General features: G+C 47.5%; 1 protein-coding gene across 2 annotated transcripts in view; it reads left to right on the top strand.

The window, feature by feature from the left end:
* Nucleotides 1-3,946: 3,946 nt before the first annotated feature.
* REV3L (REV3 like, DNA directed polymerase zeta catalytic subunit) overlaps nucleotides 3,947-19,616 on the top strand; it is a 266,105-nt gene continuing 250,435 nt past the window's right edge. For both annotated transcript variants that reach the window (XM_073575998.1, XM_073575999.1), the window contains exon 1: nucleotides 3,947-4,345. In XM_073575998.1, the coding sequence (XP_073432099.1) occupies nucleotides 4,156-4,345 (190 nt within the window). In that variant the 5' untranslated portion in view covers nucleotides 3,947-4,155. The remainder of the gene's footprint in view (nucleotides 4,346-19,616) is intronic.

The raw sequence follows: 19,616 nt of genomic DNA on the forward strand, positions 1-19,616 counted from the left end.
ATTAGGGGTGAGAGGACCATGCATACCAGGAAAGGGTGGTGAGGGGACCGTGCATACCAGGAATAGGGGGTGAGGGGGCCATGCATTCCAGGATTGGGGGGTGAGGGGACCATGCATTCCAGGATGGGGGGTGAGGGGACCATGCATACCAGGATAGGGGGGTGAGGGGCCCATGCATACCAGGAAAGGGGGGTGAGAGGACCATGCATACCAGGAAAGGGGGGTGAGAGGACCATGCATACCAGGACAGAGGGGGTGAGGTGACCATGTATACCAGGATCGGGGGGGTGAGGGGACCATATATACCAGAATAGGGATTAGAGGGCCATGTAAACCATTATAGGGATGACGGGGCCATGCATGCCAGGATTTGGAGATGAGGGGTACCATGCATACCAGGATAGGGGGGTGAGGGGTACCATGCATACCAGAATTGGTAGGTAAGGGGTGCCATGCATACCAGGATTGGGAGATGAGGGGTACCATGCATACCAGGATAGGGGGTGAGGGGTACCATGCATACCAGAATTGGTAGGTAAGGGGTGCCATGTATACAAGGATTGGGGGTGAGGGGTAGCATGCATACCAGGATAGGGGGGTGAGAGGACCATACATACCAGGATTGGGGGTGAGATGACCATGCATACCAGGATTGGGGGGTGGGAGGACCATGCATACCAGGATTGGGGGGTGGGGTGACCATGCATACCAGGATTGGGGGGTGAGGGGACCAGTTATACCAGGATTGGGGGGATGAGGGGGACTATGCATACCAGGATTGGGGATGAGGGGACCATGCATACCAGAATTGGTAGGTAAGGGGTGCCATGTATGGTGCAGATATCAGAGTTACTCTGTAAGAACCTGGAACATGTCTCCAAGGATTTACTTATAAGGGTATGTGCACGTTGTGGATTGCTGTGTGGAATTTTCTGTGCGGAATCTGCATCTCTTGGCAGAATCCGCATGTCTAAATCCGTGAGGTTTTTATGCGGATTTATTGTGGATTTTGTGCGGATTCCTATAACGGAATGGGTGTAAAATCGCTGCGGAATCTGCACAAAGTATTGACATGCTGCGGAAAATAAACTGCTGTCCAGTCGTCACAACCCACCTAACTACAATCTTTAATCTTTCCCTCTCCTCGGGCATTTTCCCATCCTCCTTCAAACACGCCATTTTTACTCCATTACTAAAGAAACCCGCTCTCGACCCATCCTGCACAAACAACTACAGACCAGTCTCCAATCTCCCCTTCATCTCTAAACTTTTGGAGTGCCTAGTTTACTCCTGCCTTACCCGTTACCTCTCCACTCACTCCCTCCTAGACCCTTCACAGTCTGGCTTCCGCCCCCTACATTCGACTGAAACTGCACTCATCAAAGTGATCAATGACCTTCTGACAGCAAAACGTAACGGTGACCACTCTCTGCTCATTCTTCTTGACCTATCTGCAGCTTTCGATACTGTTGACCACCATCTCCTACTCTCTAGGCTCCAGTCACTAGGCATTAAGGACACTGCTCTCTCCTGGTTCTCTTCCTATCTCTCTGACCGCTCCTTCAGTGTTTTGTTCTCTGACTCCACGTCATCTCCTCTTCCTCTCACTGTCGGGGTACCTCAAGGCTCAGTCCTTGGTCCCCTTCTTTTCTCTCCCTACACGGCCCCAATTGGACCGACCATCAGCAGATTTGGCTTTCAGTACCATCTTTATGCTGATGACACACAACTATATACGTCTTCCCCCGACCTTAGCCCAGCTGTACTACAGAACGCCAGTGATTGTCTGTCTGCAGTCTCCAATATCATGTCCACTCTCTCCAGCAGGCGCGCTGTCTGGGTGTTATGTTTGACACCAATCTCTTCTTCACATCCCATATACAATCTCTTGCCCGCTCTTGCCGCTTACACCTAAAGAACATCTCGAGAATCTGCCCTTTTCTCACTATGGAAACAACAAAAACCCTCACTGTTGGATTGATCCACTCCCGCCTGGATTACTGCAACACTCTATTAATTGGCCTCCCCGTCACTCGACTATCCCCTCTCCAGTCCATACTTAATGCAGCGGCCAGGATCGTCCATCTGGCTAATCGATACTCGGACGCATCCGCTCTTCGCCAGTTCTTACATTGGCTGCCCATTCATTATAGGATCCAATTCAAAGTACTTGTTCTCACCCACAAAGCTCTCCACAGTGCGGCACCCCCTTACATCTCTTCCCTCATTTCTGTCTGTCGGCCTAGCCGATCGCTGCGCTCTGCAAATGACTTTCGACTAACCTCTGCACTAATCCGTACCTCCCACTCCCGACTCAAAGACTTCTCCCGTGCTGCTCCTATCCTCTGGAATGCTCTACCCCAAGAAATCAGGACTATCCACAATTTGCATAGTTTTAGGCGCTCCCTCAAAACACATTTGTTCAGAGCGGCCTATCACGTTCACTAATCAAAGTCATTCTATGTGTAAGTGTGCATGTGTAACCCATTTACTATCTCCATCCATCCCTCACTCACTCAAGATGGCTGGACCATCATTGTAAATACACCATTGTAAATACACACCTGTACTTTGTATCTCCCTCATCTCATGGTAGATTGTAAGCTCTCACCAGCAGGGTCATCTTATTTCGTCTTATTTTGCTTTAATTATTGTATTGTTAACGTTGTTACTTATGACTTGTGTTTTGAAACTGTTAAACTGTAAAGCGCTGCGGAATATGTTGGCGCTATATAAATAAAGATTATTATTTATTATTATTATTGCTGTGTTTCCGCTTGGATTTTTCCGCAGCATGTGCACAGCGTTTTTTTCCCCCCATAGAATAGCATTGTACTGTACATCACTTGTGGATCCGCAGCAAATCCGCAACGTGTGCACATAGCCTTAGAATAATCAGAGCCGGCAGATGTCACAGCACTGACTAATGTAGAACACATGGACGAATATCAGATATTAGAGAACACAAATCAGCAATACGGACAGGAGTGAGGGCCTGATCCCAGGAGCTGACACGCTGAGAAAATGGCTAAAAAGCCTTCACTAGACCCCGGCACAGCTGTATAATGAGGCCCAGGCTTTAGGCTGTGTGCACACGCTGCGGATTTAGGTGCGGATTCATCCGTGCGGATTTTGTAAAATCCGCAGGTCAAAAGACCTGCGGTTTTACCTGCGGATTGCTCTGCGGTTTTGCCCTGCGGTTTTTCATCTCCTCAATGGAGGAGATGGCAAACCGCAGCAGAATCCGCAGAAAGAATTGACATGTCAATTCTTTCTGCGGATTGAAAACCGCAGATAATCCGCGCGGAAAAATCTGCACCGTCTGCACTGCGGTTTTTGATTCCCATAGGGAATAATGGTACTGTACACCGCAGCAAAAACTGCTGCAGGAACCGCAGGAACCGCAGCAAAATCCGCAGCGTGTGCACACAGCCTTATAGTTCAGAGACTGGAGTGATAAAAGTGGGGAAAGTAGCGCTTTAAGCAAGAAGAGCCGCTTATTGAGCCATTAAGAGCCGGCTATTTTTGGTGAGCGGAGCCGAGTGAGCCAGATCACCAAAAAGAGCCGGACTGCCCATCACTAGCTCTCCGCACAATAGAAGCACACGTCTAAACAGGACACTACGGCGCCTGCGCGGAAGCCTCATTGATCTCCTACAGCAGTGAGTCGGCGGCATCCCCCGCCCGGGGCTGCTCACAAGTCCTGCCGCGAGACAGCAGAGGTGCGGCAGCTGCACCACCTGTAGGGGCGCTATCGCAAAGGCCAAGTGCAAGTACACATTACTTCCTGTCCCCCCCCTCATATCCCCCTGCGAGTCTCCCATTGTGCGCAGAGGGCGGCACGTCGAGGGTTACTACTACTACAACGAGAGTACGAGCGGGGGCGTGTCCGACGCTTCCGCTCCTCCCACACATACTACGGGGGGGCACGCCCACGACTCGCCCCCACCAGCCTGTCACTCTCCCTCCCCGTGACGTCACCATCATGGCAACAACAGCTGCGGCGGCCGCAGCCAGAGCCGTGACCGGAGGAATCGTGAGGCCGGGCCGGCTGGAGCGTGAGTCGGAGCGGCTCCCGGCGACTGCTGAGCCGGAGCGCTGCTGAGAGCCGCGTAGGTCCTGCCATGCACCCAGCCTGTGTGTGTGACTGAGCACATGCCCTCTCCCAGGCCCCTGGACGCACCCTGCCTGGCACAGACCCTCACCATGTTCTCCCTGCGCCTGGTCACTGCGGATTATTACTTGGCTGCCCCGGTGCCAGGCTTGGATGTCACCAGCTCCCCCTTCAGAGACTGCCCTGTGAGGAGAGTGCCAGTGGTCAGAGTGTTCGGGGCCACCCCTGCAGGTAAGGAGATGCCCATGGCTGGGGATTCTGGGAGATGCACCAGTGATGGCACCTCCATGTAGCTGTTGGCCCTTTTCGGCAAGGTGCCATCTGTGTGTGGGCAGCAGTGTAGGGCATGTGTGGCAGAGGGGTGACCTCGGTGCTGGGCTGACGGCGCAGTCTGGGCCATGGTCCGCAGACACAATGGGTCTGGGCTAATCTCCCAGCCACGCACGGTGGCAGAGCATGTGACATGAAGGTTACCGTGGATGTGCCCGCTGCAGTGCCAGGAGGGCATGCCCCTATTAATCATCGCACTGGCCGCAGCCACCAATGTCAGGCTGAACCTGTGGGGGACGTGGTGCCGGTGACATCCTGTGGGTCACTCTGACCTGTCTGTGGAGTGGGTTCCCTCCGATCACAGTGGGCAGAGAGCACCTTTTGTATCATTTCATCAGGACAGAAGGGGCTGGGGGGATCCTCACATGACCTGCTGGGGGATGAGACGTGAGCGCTGGCATAGACGTGTTACCCAGAGGACAGGCAGCGTGACGCCTCACACGCTGTCATCACACTGCTAATGATCCTGGTGTGTGCCCGCGCTCACCTGCACGCTCTGCTGCCCTCCCATTGGATGGGGCATTGTGTGCGCTGGGTTTTCTGTAGGGTCAGCAGAGATCCAGAGAGAGAGCGGACACCAGCGATCGGCCGTCAGGAGTAGCAGATTTATAGGGATCTGATAATTGAACACATTAAGGGCGCCTACCGCTGGCATTCTGCTGGAAGCTATCAATGCATTTCCTTTATTGGGTACTGGGTGTCAATATCATTTATGTCCTGGGGATGTGCCGCAAAAAATGCCGAGTGATATAATTAGATTCCTGCTGATTCTGAAAATCCCCCCATAAAACAAAAGGAATAATCCCTGTAGCACTGATTGCAGCCTGCCATCCTCCTCTCCCTGGCAGCCATCACTGGCAGTGCTGTGACTGGATGTAATCCCTGCTCTGGACATTTTTGGTTGCCTGTCAGCGAATAATATGGCACAATAATTATTTGTAGTGGGTCAGTCCGTTATTTCCTAGCTTCCGGCACAAAGCTGCATGTGTAGGCGTTACACGGCCACGCGTGGTTTGTATTACGGCTCTGTAGGTAGCCATATACCTTTTATGTTGTCTCGATGACCATTGCTTTATAGTACAGCACCCCAAAAGAAAAACTCCTTCATATAAAATTGGAGGTACAGACTGGGCCAAAACATCAATGTGCGTGCTTATGGCCAATTGTATGCAGCCCTTTAGTTTTAGTGCAGGCTGTGGGGCTCAGTCTGTAAAGCTCAGCCCTAATGAGCTATAGAGGCTTCACCAGCTCCATATGGAAACTCTTCAGCCCCCCAAGCAATGCTCCATACAATGCACTGACTGTGGCTGCGTTGTAGAATCAATCTGCAGTAGCGCTGTATCTGGACCCATATTTTGGTGGAAGCCCAACCCCATTGATAGTCATTGGATCCGTCAGACATCGGAGATGAATGTCGTGTAATGGTTCTGCCACTGTGCTGCAGGGTTCTACTATGGGAAAAAAAACAAAAACCCTACAGACTCGTCAGTTGCTGTTTTTGTGCAAAATGCATGTACCCTGCTGATTGTGTTTTTCCAGGTGACAACGGGGGCAATGACTCCTGGGCAAATAATGCTCATGTATGATGGCTCCAACCTTAGCCATGGGCACCATTCTATAATAATACCCCACTGAGTGGTGAAGCGCAACATGTTCGGTGCCTGTTACAGGTCTTCACAGAAACAAATGCACTTAAAGGGTGTCTGTTGCCCCCAAAACTCAAATTCATACTGGGGACTTAACCCCTATAAACTTCATACCTGTAGTGTAGATCTTATTGTGTTTTGTATAAAACTTCTATTATTTATGGAAATGAAGAGTCCTGGGTAGATGCTTGGCACCATTCTGCTCCCATTTTACAGTCCTCCGCATCTCCAAAATATAATGATTGACAGCTCTTGCTTCAGAGCGCCGCCTGTATTCTCCCCAGCCCTACAGGAGCGTGCTTACTGCGGGTGCACACAGTGTCAGAGTGTGCTCTCATGCAATCTCCTGTCGGTATGAGCCACCTGCTCCTGTGCGATCCGGGCATCCACTGCGCACAGAAGAGGATGCAAACCCAACTTGTGCACACTGACACTGCACACTTGGCTCTTGTAGTGGCAGGGTGTGCAGGACTGGGGAGTCAATTCACATAGTGCCGCAAAGCGAGTGCTGTCAATCAACATAGAGAGGTGTGGGGGATTGTAACTGAGCCAGCGTAAAGGTGCACTAAGCATGTGACCACGCCGGGGTGCACCGAAGCCCCCTAATTTACATATCCAATAAAACTTATCTAAAAATGAAAACCCAAACTACAAATATAACATTTATAGGGGCTTAATCTTCCAAATGAAGGTGTAAATGGTTAAATTTGAGATTTGGGGGTGTTCAACTCTCATTAAAATAGGTGACCCATTAGTGTTATCGCATCTGTAAGATTTGCCATAACATTGACCCTCGTTGAGCCTAAACATCCGAGACCATTATTCTGCTTGACAGCGTGCCTGGCCTCCCACTGTGCAGGCGACATTCAAACTTTGGGCTCTGTGGCGGTTTGTGTTGACTGCATAGCTGTTGGCAGGGGCATCAATAATGCCGGGTTTAGATGTCCCGACTTTGACCATTACAACAACTATCTGCTATATGCAAGCCGATCAGTGGTTGTTTGAGGGTCTGTTAGTCAACCACAATTCTAGCCACACAGAACAAGCATTTGCCGTAAAATTTGCTCGTTCTGTACCCATAGAATATTGTGTTATCGGTAGCACATCATCTGGTGCTAAGGAGAGAAAATCAATAAATTGTGCTGCATTGGGGCATTTATAGGGCCTGCATTTATATTGCCTATATTTGGGAACCAGCGTTCCTAGGAGAATAATTATTGATTGAGGAACAGGCTGGTTCCAAATATAGGCCCTATAAATTGGCCCTAGAATCCCGTTGACTTAATGCTTTGAGCAGAGCATTAACATAATCTGAAGGCACCCAAAATGGTACAAGCTCATATGTTTGGCATACTCTATAGCAGACACCTTGTCTGGCAACCATGACTCGCCCTAGTAAACCTTAGGCACGTGTTCTGTTTTGTCATTTAAATAATGTACAGAGCCTATATACCCATAGCGAATGATATATAACGTCCAGCATAGACGGTCTATTTTCACAACTGGAAAGTGCATGAATAATCCTGGAAGGGTACAGCCGGCCATACACAACGATACCGTCCGACAGCTTTGTCCAACTTGAAGAATTTGGCTACACCATTACATGAAGATTGTGGTGCCGCATTGCAGGGGCCACAATGCGACCGGCAACTGACCACAACATAATATTAATAGAGTTTTGATTGGTGTTGCACTCCATAGACTTGAATGTAAGTTAATGTGACTTTCATGCAACTTGACCATGATATATATATATATATATATATATATATATATATATATATATATATATATATATATAATTTTTTTTTTTGCAAAATCTTCACACAGACAGGTAAGGGAGAGTTGTTGTCATGTGACCAGAATTGCCATGTGGCCCTTGCCTGATCATACAAGCCACGTGTGCATGTTTACTTTAGCAGACAGAGGGGAACAAACCACTTCCAGCCATTTTTGGCATCCACTTATCTCTTGCAGAGGACCGAGCCTGTAAAGGGGAGTCTGTCAGCACATAATGACTGTTTGAACCTGTTTAGTGCTTGTAGACTCCCTTGAAACCTTGAAACATCACCATGTCCCATTTTGTTTTACACTGAAATATCTGACCATGTGGAACAGCTAAAATGACAGTAAAGAAACAAAAATAGACAGTGTGATTTGGTAGACCTAAAGCCTTGTATGTGGAGCATATTGCCTTTCTTTCAGCTGCACCAGATCGTAGCCTCAGGGCTGGGGTATAAATCTTTAATATGGCATCCATTCTGCACCCCCGATTACATATGTTTGTGACGAAAAACATCATCATTCACTTTAAAGAAGTTATCTTATTTTATCTTGATACGATTTTATTTTTTTACTTTCAAGATGTAACATTTACAGTACTACAATCCAGAGTCACACAGAGCCCCCAAAACGGAACCCTGCTGCCTCGTCTATTCTGCCTGCCACCGATCACTGCCGGTTCACACCACTTCCGCTGATGTGGCGTCGGCAGGGCAGCTGCTTCTCTTCCGCTCTGCTCTGTTGCAGTGGCCTGACTGCCTACGTGATGCTGATTGACAGCCCGCTCTCTAACTGCTGGGAGCTGGCTGTCTATCAGCATGACGTCGGTAGCCAAACCACGTAAACACAGCTGTCTGGAAGAAGAGCTGCTCTATTGATGTGAAGCAGCAGGAGCACTCCATGACCAGTGGTAGAACAGGCAGGTAGATAATATAAAAAAAATAAAATAGTACCAGATAATCCCTTTTAAGGGTAGAACATTGTGCCTGATAAGGGACCACATGGTAGCATATGAAGTGCCCAATACAGACCGGTAGGGCTCTGTGCTTGTACATGGTCTGTGAGTGGTGGTTTGTGTAAGACCTGGTTGAGGGTAATGTTTCCTTGATCTGAGTAATATACGGTAATAGTCTCTTCTCGCCAGTCATTTCATGTACATGGGGATGCCTGTGCCCTCACCACCACTCATCTTTCTTGGATGGCAAGGTGACCCAGGAAACATGGTCGTTCTCCATAAGTATAATGACAGATACAAAGGGACCTGTAAGCGCTCTCCATAACCCGTCCTGGCTGCAGTCTGCTGCACACTTCCTGCTATGGAAGCAGAGAACCTTTGTCTTCCTGTTGTCAGCAGCCCTGTGCAAGTTTTCCCTCCGGCCCTACACAAGACAATGTGCCATGATGAAGTGTGCCACTACATGGGAAGTCTAGCAGGAAGGTCAGCTGAATCTTTCCATTGCGGCTGAGAGCAGACTGTTTTGTGCAGGGCCGTACCTTTTTGGTATCATTACAGAAGAAAGGGGGCATTGAGCGGATGATTGCCCTCCCTGCCATGCCTCATTCACTGTGGACTGCACACTAGTGTGGGGCACAGTGTAACCACTGCTAAGCTGGGTTTTGGAGTGCTGAAGAACCGCTGACCCTAGCTACTTGGGGGGCAGCGTGTGATCACCTTTGATGGGGTCATTTATAAGGCGATCCTGTTGGAGTATGTCTCATTGTGTCTATTGGCATTAACCATTTATAGAATCATTTAAAGTGTGTTGTCACTCTTTAAATCTAGTCTGCTATGAGATGCCTGCGAGGGGTTAAACCGGCAGGCAGCTAGCGCTCTTCAGCATTTTTGCATGTTTGGCAGTGAGGAACACAAGCTCAGACTTGTAAGGTAAAGATGATTCCGCGTCTCCCGATATGCGTTTCTATCTGGTACTACTATTCTAAATGACTAATCACAGCGGGGCCTCGATGGGGCACTGGGCCGTCATGCATTAGTTTACGGGGGGATCCAAACTGCATGTCCTTGCCCTAAACTCTTCAGGGTGCATTCTGGAAAGTAGGCCGAGTCCTGCCGGTTAGAGCAGCAAGGCAGGAATTGTATAAGCTGTGATTGGAAAAGTACACAAAGCGTCTTATGGCGCGTCCTCACCTGCGTGAGATACCTCCCGGTGGTCTGCACACCTGACGTGGTGGCACCGGGGGCTTCCATTGCTTTGTATTGGTTTACACCTTTAGCGATTTGTCATCAATTCTGTAAAAAAACCCCAAAAACCTTGCTTTCTAACAGTCTGTTTCCTTGCCTTCAGCTGCATTGATATTGCAGCGTGCTCCTTTGGAGTACAGATGATGGCAGTGAAACTTGTCAGCCCCTGTCTCCTCCTCTGAGTATTGTGCTTATCTCTAGAGTTATTGCACATGGGTGACCGTTTCACTGCCATCATCAGTACTCCAAATAACCCCCATACACATTAGATCCATGTGCTCTGATCCTGCTGATTTACATTGGGTCTTGCCTCCCACACAATAATATGGGGGCTCTGGGCCTTTTTTGTTGTTCCCACAGGAGATAGGCTGGTGCCAATGAAAACCCACACGTTCATCTGAACTGATTGAGCATGGGGCAGAGCGAGCTTGGAGAAAGCAAGTTCAGGATGACTTGTATTCCATAAACGGTTGTATCCTGAAGGAATTCTTCTAAGCTATGCGACTGTCATCTGATCTGTGGGGATCTCTCCTCTGGGACCCTGCCAGAAAAGTGCACTGCAGGGGAGCAAGTGCTCCTGGAAGTGCCATGTCCAAATTATTGTGTACATAGGCACATCATCTAGACCTGTGCCTGGTACAGCAGCTCGACCCTTCATTGGCTTGTTTGTTAGGTCGCACTATCCAACCCCTTTCAGGTACAAGCAAGGATTACATATGTTAGATACAGACCATGTTTCTCTTAGTTCCATGGAGAGGTGGTCTCGGGCTGAGTTGACTACAGTTTAAGCATTTTTGCTGCCTCATTGGAGAACAGCATAATGTAGAGACGAAGACCCTGATTACAGATAGGTCACTTACTGGGCTTCTTGCTGCAATTTTGATAAAATCACTGTTTTCTCTGCAGCAAATCTACTAGTTCTCTGTATAACCCCGTCCACACCACTGATTTGGCAGCTGTCTGTGTACACTGTGCATAGGCAGAAAGCTGCCAATCAGTGCAAACAGGGTTATACAGAGCAGCAGGATTACTAGTCCTGTAGTGATAAAACCACTGTTTTATCAGCAGGAGATTATCAAAACTTCATCAAGCAGCCAAGTGACACATCGCTGGCATCAGGGTCTCTGTCTTTATATTAGCTGGCAAATATCTGGTGACAAATTCTTTTTTTAAATTTTCCAGCGATTTTAACCTTTGCAGTGATTTCTGTTGGCCATGGTAAGGAAAAAGTTGACGGGCAAACGAGCACCATGTCCTAGCTCCTCAGAGATGTAGTGGTGTGAACTGACACTTACCTATCACGTATGCTAATTTGTAACCCTGTTATGTTTGTCAGGGACATACTATCCATTTACAAAAGCAAATGACTTAAAGTAGCACTGCTGCATTTCTTTAATGTTTACTTCCCATCAGAAGGCTCATTGTTTAGTTTACATCACCCCACCTCAGTTCCATCTATGAATTTCATCCTTCTTTCTAGGAAGATCATTCATGTGATCCCTAGTGTGACAGCCCGCCCAGTACACGCGCTGATGTGCAGACAGGATGTCCGTCTCGGACTCCCTGCGAGCCTACAGGATGACATCCTAACCTATGGAATCCCAGCTGACAGCTCTGTGACTCCTCCACACGCTGACTGTAGACTTTCATTACACTCCTTGGCCGTAAGTATGGCATGGCTGCAGCCACATGACCGCTCCCTGCAGGTGCCGGCATCGGAGAGTACTCAGCGCGCACAGTGCACAATGTGAGGATTCCCAAGTCTTCAGTCACACACAGTGACTGCGGACTTGTGAGTTTAGTTTGCAAAACTCCAGCGAAAAGGAGCAATTCACTTGAACCGTCTCCTGATTGAAAAAAACTGCCATTTTTTTACCAGTGTAAAAAGCAGCAGTGTGAACGCACCCTAAGGCTATGTGCCCACGTTCGCGTTTTTAAGCGCTCAGAAAACGGGACTCCTTCCTAGAAACCGCACGTTTTCTTTCCACAAGTTTTTTGTGATTTGTGCACAAAAAATGCGCGTTTTTGATACGTTTTTTTTCCGCACGGTTTCTGGGAATATTGGAAATGGCTAAAAACGCGGACCTATAATAATGAGCATGCTGCATTTTTAGCCGCTAAGTGTTTTCTGAGCGGTTAAAAGCGCATGCATTGGCACAAAAAGCCAAAAATGCATTACATTTAATGGGAAGCTTCTTTTTGCGTTTCTGAAGCGTCTGATCCGGCAAAAACGCTAAAAAAAACGCAACGGGGGCACACAGCCTAAAGGTAAGATATTTTATTGGGGCTGTATCGTTCACAAGATGTGCGCGTAGTTTCGGCTGATAGATTCCCTTTAACCATTGCTTTTTATATTGCCATGGTAACTGTCCTGGGAAGATATAGAGCTGGGAATTATTCTTTATATATGGTATCCTCAAAATGATAGAATCACAAAGGAAATTGCTGTGTTCTGAGATACAAGCGGAAATGCAGCAAAAGGAAAGCGATAAATTGGGCACGTTTTTTTTTTTTTTTTTTTTTTTCCCAGTTAACATTGGCATAAAAATACATCTTCTCTCCGTAGGATGGGTATTGTGTTATGCATTTGTTTTATTTTTTTAGGATTTATTTTCTTGCTCATCTCTACAGCTTCCAGTATCTGGTGCTGACTAGTTGATCTATTGGCTTCTGTTGGTTTTTGGTGGAGACAGGTACAGAGGTATACTATTTAAGAAATTACTGTGCTATTGATTTATGGAAAATAAAAATTAAAAGAACACTTTAATACAAGACACTTTTGTCATATATCTTCTCATTCTCAATTCACGGGTAAAATCTATATTCAGTATAAAACAACCATTACTCTTTAAAGGGAATCTGTGACCTGGTTTGATGCAAGTTCAAAAACCCGGGTTCCACTGATGTATCACGGGCTGCTTGCTATCATTTTTATAAAATACCTGTTTTATCTACTGCAGATCTAGCAGTTATGTGAATGTTGAGCTCTGCTGATCCCCACCCACACCAATAATTAACAGCTTTCTGCCCATGTGCAGTGTACACAGAAGCTGATGATCATTAGTTTTGAGGGTTACACAAAGCACATGAATATGCTTGACTTCTGATAGAACTGATTTTATTAAAAAATCAGCTAGCAGCCCAGTAAGTGACACATTACTGCAGTCATTGTATCGGTCTCTACATTATGCTGCTTTCAGGTAATGGGGCAAAAACTGGTGGCAGATTCCCTTTAAAATGAATCTGTCACCAGGTTTTTGAAGCCACATCTGAGAGCAGCATGTCTTAGGAGCAGAGACACATCACATACTGGTTGCGTGCTGTAGTTTTGATAAAACTGATCTTTCTGCAGCAGATCTACCAGTTCTCTGAATGCTGAGCACGATATACAGAGCTCATTAATATGGAGGATTACATGGCATCAGGTTTATTAGTCCTCTAGTGATTTTTGTCAAAACTACAGCAAGCAGTCCAGTAATTGACACATCTCTGGAATCAGGGTCTCCCTAGGTTCCTGTCACCTAATATGATTGCAGCATAATGTAGAGCATTATGCTGCTCTCAGGTTAGGTAGCAAGAACCTGATGTGATGAAGCCGCACCCGCCATCCTCCTGGAGACACTATTACATCAGACGTATCACAAAATGCAGTCTCCCCACTATCACCAACATGACGTTCCACACCACCTGGGCAACACATAAGGTCAGTTTGGTAGAGTTTCACACAGAAATCCCTGTCTACACAGACACAGGAAGTAATTGGATGTGACCCCACGCCGTCACTGACGCTGCATCACACTCGCTCACAACCCTGAGAGGCCCCTTCCACTAGCACCAGTGAAATAGAGCTCTGACAGCCAGGTAGGACTGCTACCAGTTCCTCATTGGATATAAGCCCAGTACGTTGACTGGTTTACATCTGGTCAGAAACCAGCCCCGGTAGCATAGAAAGTTAAGCCATGAAATGGACATGTGGATCGAGGTAAGAGTAGCTTAAGGTTAAATTATATATTGCCTTAAAGGTACACTAGACGATACACTATATACACAATGGTTATACATATACAATGATCAGATACTCAAATACAATTGTGGTAGGAGAAAATATATAAGCAAATGGATCATGTCAATTACCGGTTCGATATTAGACCATATGTGTGCTGGGCCGCAGAGGGCATGAGCTGCCAGCTGGCTCCTAGATCCTTTCCAAAACCTAAGATGGGTCATAATTAGAGTTGAGCGACTTTAGTCGGATCGGGTTTCGTGAAACAAAATTTGAGTCGGATGAAACTGGTCCGACTAGGGCAAAAAAAGTCGGAGTTTCGTCCGAAACCCGACCCCAATGCCAGTCAATGGGGTATAAAAGTCGGCATTGAGCGGATGACATTCATCCACTCAATGACGGCTTTTATTCCCCATTGACTTGCATTGGGGTCGGGTTTCGGACGAAACTCCGACTTTTTTTTGCCCTTGTCAGACCAGTTTCATCCGACTCAAATTTTGTTTCATGAAACCCGATCCGACCAAAGTCGCTCAACTCTAGTCATAATTCCTTAATAGACAGTCCTAGGGAAGCGGTTTTGGCACCATCGGATCTGGCTGGGCCCCTGCTATGCGTTAATATCAAACGCCACTTTTCTGTCTGGATTCTACTAGTTCTATGCATCTCTGTACCCCTGGGTGTCAGAATGGGTCGAGATCCAGTCGGACGTTTGCCAGTACTCCCAGTAGGGTCCTCTTAGGGTATGTTTCCACTTGGCGTATTACATCCGGATTTGCTGCGGATTGAACGCTGCCTACAGCCGCATCGTTTAATCCGGAGCATCCAGACGTTACAGCATAGTGGAGGGGATTTTATGAAATCCTATCACCACTATGCATCCTAATATGTGGGTGATACACCCACGAAACCGGACATGTGGCCCGTCTTTTTAGACCGCAGCTTGTCTGTTTACCTTGCGGAGACGCTCAGTCTCCTCAAGGTAATAGCCTACTCTATGAATATGATGCAGCGATTCTGGATGTGTTCAATGAGCACATCCGGAATCACCGCGCGTACCGAAGTGGGCGGGGCTTTCCACTCCGTCCAAAGCGAAGGCAATGCGCTCTGTGGAAACATACCCTTATTCTTTCACCTGTTGCGAATGTGTGGTTCCTCTCTAACTCCTTCTCCAGTAGTTACATAAAGCTCTCCCATACATCTGATATATGCCTAGCACAATGCTATGATGGCATGATATGTGAACAGCCCATCCTTCGCTGCACCATGAACCTTTCTGTTTTTGTGTTGAATTTTCCTAACTGAAATGCATGAGTCATTATCTACCAATGATAGTCTCTTGGTGGCCTGCCTGCTTCTGTCTCATACCATTAAAATTATTTCTAAGCATACGTCGTTACACATCAACAGATATTGTGGCCTTGGTATCAGTGGCTTCCACTAGGGCCTCACTCACATGGGCGTATAACTTGGACGAGTGGTTGTGCGATGTTTTATCAGACAGCACTCAGACCAATATTGTTTTGTGGCGGAGTGCAGATCTGTTATTTTTTTTTCTCATGCTGATTCGGTCACCCATTTAAGTCTATGGGTAATTGTGAAACATCAGACTGCACTCGAAACTTTTCCTAGAGCAGGTCAACCTCTTTGGACTCAGACAATTGAGAAGATGGAGAAATTAAGTTCTCCATCTTCTCTGCACCAATGATACGATTTTTGCATGCGAGAGTAACAGATCACACCAAGCTGACACTCGGACAATCCGGGTTTGAGCCTAATCTCTTGCATGAGATAATTGTAGCTCGTGTGACCTCAGCCTAAATCTGGACAATTGTCTCTTCAGAGAGGAAGAGAACTAGAACTCTAATGCCAGGAAGTAGCAATCAGTGTGAGATCTGGTTGGCTGGGTGAGCCGCATCTGACTGGGTTCCAAGGAGTAACATTTCTCCTTGTGGAGACTGACATGTCAAACCTGACATGCCACACGTGTTGTATTGGAATTGGCCGAACCATCTTTTGTCCCACCTCTACATCTCTTGAGTCCCCCCATACACAACTATTTTCATCTCTGTATGAGAACTGCCGCCAGATCTATCTGTCAGCGGCTATCTTCATGCCAAGCGAAAGGATCGGCTGTTGACCTTCAGCAGGGCAGACCCTTCTCTCCTCGTCATTCTGTTGGCCAAGAGTCAGGAGGCCTCCAACCAAATCAGGTAGTTGGCTAATGCTGTAGAAAACACTGTGATCGGCCAACTTTCATCCAGTGTTTAAGCTGACCTTATGCCTGTTCTGAAATCTCCTAAATTACTTACGGTACATCAATGATTTGCAAGCTGCTGTTATAAAACTACAACTCCCACCCTGCCCTGATAGCCGATGATTGCTGTCAAGACGTGCTGGTAGTTTTCTTTCAGCTGGACGTCTGTAGATTAAACACCTGTGTTTTACAAGCGTAGTCAATGACCCTCCTATTTATTTTCTTTATATGCTTTCTTTTTCTAGAGACTATGTACCCTTTAACATGATGCTGTTTGCAAGCACAGAGTGTTGTGCTCATGCAGAAAACAAGAGTGAGTGGGCAGGAATTAGGAGAGGTCTCCAAGCTTAAAAGCGTACGCGTAGGAATGTGCACATCTCTAGTATGTAGTGGTGATTGATGTGTCATGTCATGTGTCTCTTACCCTTGGACAGGACACGCATAGATGTTCTGCTTCCAAACCAAATCTTATGCCTGTAGTGGAAGTAGTTCACTTAGAAACTTACTGGTTATTTGACTGAGATGTTTTTGGCTGCGATAGCTGAAAAGCCTTTCATAATGGCGTATTTGGGTCATAAGGGTATTGTGGAGGCTGGGGCCTATTGAGCCTAGTAGACCCTCTACCATGGGCTGCCTCCTGGGATAAGGAGATAAATGAGAAATTGGGAGCTCAGTTTAGTTCTTTCTTCTCTGAATCCTGCAGTGGCCAGTAATAAGGTTTAAAGGAATTGTGCCTTTTTAAAATGTTGTTGGACCACAATGTTGCAGAGTTCTAAAATAACAAATAGTGATGAGCGAACGTGCTTGGATAAGGTGCTATTCGCCATGCTTGAAAAATGTTTGAGTCCCCGCGGCTGCATGTCTCGTGGGTGTTTGACAGCCGCAACACATGCATTGGTTGCTTGTTTGTTAGGCAATCTCTGCATGTGTTGCGGGTGTCGAACATCCGAGAGATGTTCAGACGCAGGGGCTTAAGCATATTTTTCGAGCACACCAAAGACATTCGCATAACACCTTATCCGAGCATGTTCGCTCATCACTAATAATAACCACTGCTATTATTTGCCTTCTGCTGCTCCAATACTGCTTACTGCCACTGCCGCGGTCTTAGTTGATTGCTTGCAGTGGTGACGTCATGTCTCCTGCCACTGCCGCGGTCCTGGTTGATTGGTTGCAGTGGCGATGCCATGTCTGCTGCCACTGCCACGGTCTTGGTTGATTGCTTGCAGTGGTGACGCCATGTCTCCTGCCACTGCCGCGGTCTTGGTTGATTGCTTGCAGTGGTGACGCCATGTCTCCTGCCACTGCCGCGGTCTTGGTTGATTGCTTGCAGTGGTGACGCCATGTCTCCTGCCACTGCCGCGGTCTTGGTTGATTGCTTGCAGTGGTGACGCCATGTCTCCTGCCACTGCCGCGGTCTTGGTTGATTGCTTGCAGTGGTGACGCCATGTCTCCTGCCACTGCCGCGGTCTTGGTTGATTGCTTGCAGTGGTGACGCCATGTCTCCTGCCACTGCCGCGGTCTTGGTTGATTGCTTGCAGTGGTGACGCCATGTCTCCTGCCACTGCCGCGGTCTTGGTTGATTGCTTGCAGTGGTGACGCCATGTCTACTGCCACGGTCTTGATTGATTGCTTGCAGTGGTGACGTCATGTCTCCAGTGCTTGTTACAGCTGCCGTGGATCAGTGGAGCTGGTGTCTCTGCCGATGTAAACTGCATGAGCCGTTGAGCCCAGTCATTGGTAGCAGCGGTTTCCGAGCGCTTTAGCAATTATTCCCAGGATTTAATATGTTACTCATTCCTATAAAAGTTTGACTGCAGAGCAAGCTGTTCCCACAAAAGCAAGATCCATATATTCTGAAACTTGTCCAAGGAAGACTCTTCATTAGCCCACCAGACGGGTTCTGACCACTCCAGAGGTCATTGACAGCCAGGCCTGGCATTGTGAGCATTGCTGCCCGTCAGCCTGCGGGTGCTCATCTGTGCCACGCGGCTTCAGTTCCAGCTTCAACTGCCAAAATATCAGTGAGATTACTAAGGTAAACTGTGTGCTACTTGGAGCTGTGGCCCCGTTGTGCGGGAATCTGCACCATTCCTTCAGGTTTAACTCTCCTTGTCCTCTGGAAAACATATTCAGGACCTTATGTTCACTGTATGAGGTGGTTGTAGCCAGATGACCCAGATCTGATCATAGATAGGGCACATTCACACAACCACATTTGGGATCTGTACAGAATAGATGTGGAATACAAAGGAAACATTCGTCAGTGCGGGCTTCACAGCCTGCTTTTAATATATCTGTATGCCTGGAAGACGTTCTCTCAGGAGCTGTAATAAGGAACACACCAAGTCTGTTATCGTGCGAACCATGCAAGTTTTTCAGGAGAAAGACTCTTCAGAACGCTGGTGCTCCCCCCCCTCTTCATCCTTTTTGGTAGTTTACTGAACATTTTTTTGTTACAACTTAGACGCTCATGTGTTTTGTTTTTTTTTGTTTTTTTTTTGTTATACTTTATTTATTTTTTATTTGTATTGTGTAAACTTGTGAGCAGTTTCTTTTCCTAAGGCTGTGTGCACACGTAGCGATTTTTAAGCGGTTTTGCCGCGATTTTCGGCGCAAAAACGCTGCAAAAACGCTTAAAAATCGTGTACAGAACGCCCCCCCATGCATTCCTATGGCATTCCGCACATGCTGTGCTAATGCTGCGCTTTTTTCCGCGGCGGAATCGCATCGCGGAAAAAATCGCAGCATGATCATTCTTTGTGCGGAATCGCAAAGAATTGCCGCGATTCCGCACCCATAGGAATGCATGAGAATCGCTGACTTCCCGCATGTGGCTATGCCCACCATGCGGGAAGTTAAGCGTCTCATGTGCGGTTGGTACCCACGGTGTGGAGGAGAGGAGACTGTCCTCCAGGCCCTGGGTACCATACCCCTGTAAAAAAAAAGAATAAAAAATAAACGGGGTATATTTACCTTCCGACGTCCCACGCTGCATTCCCGGCCTAAGCGTTCCCAGTAATGCCTTGCGGCAAGGCCCTGTAATGACGTAGTCTCGCGTGACTCTAGCGGTCTCGCGAGATCGCTATAGCAACGCGAGACTACCTCATCACAGGTCTCGCAAGGCATCGCTGGGAACGCTGAGGCCCGGGAATGCAGCGCGGGACGCCGGAAGGTAAATATACACCGATTTTTTTTATTTTTTTTTAGCATTTTAACATCCTATCTTTTACTATTGATGCCGCATAGGCGGCCTCAATAGTAAAAACCTGCTCACACTCGTCAAA

This window comes from Dendrobates tinctorius, unplaced genomic scaffold (assembly GCF_039654945.1).
Source record: "Dendrobates tinctorius isolate UK_male_01 unplaced genomic scaffold, ASM3965494v1 ptg000046l, whole genome shotgun sequence".
Taxonomy (NCBI): Eukaryota; Metazoa; Chordata; class Amphibia; order Anura; family Dendrobatidae; genus Dendrobates; species Dendrobates tinctorius.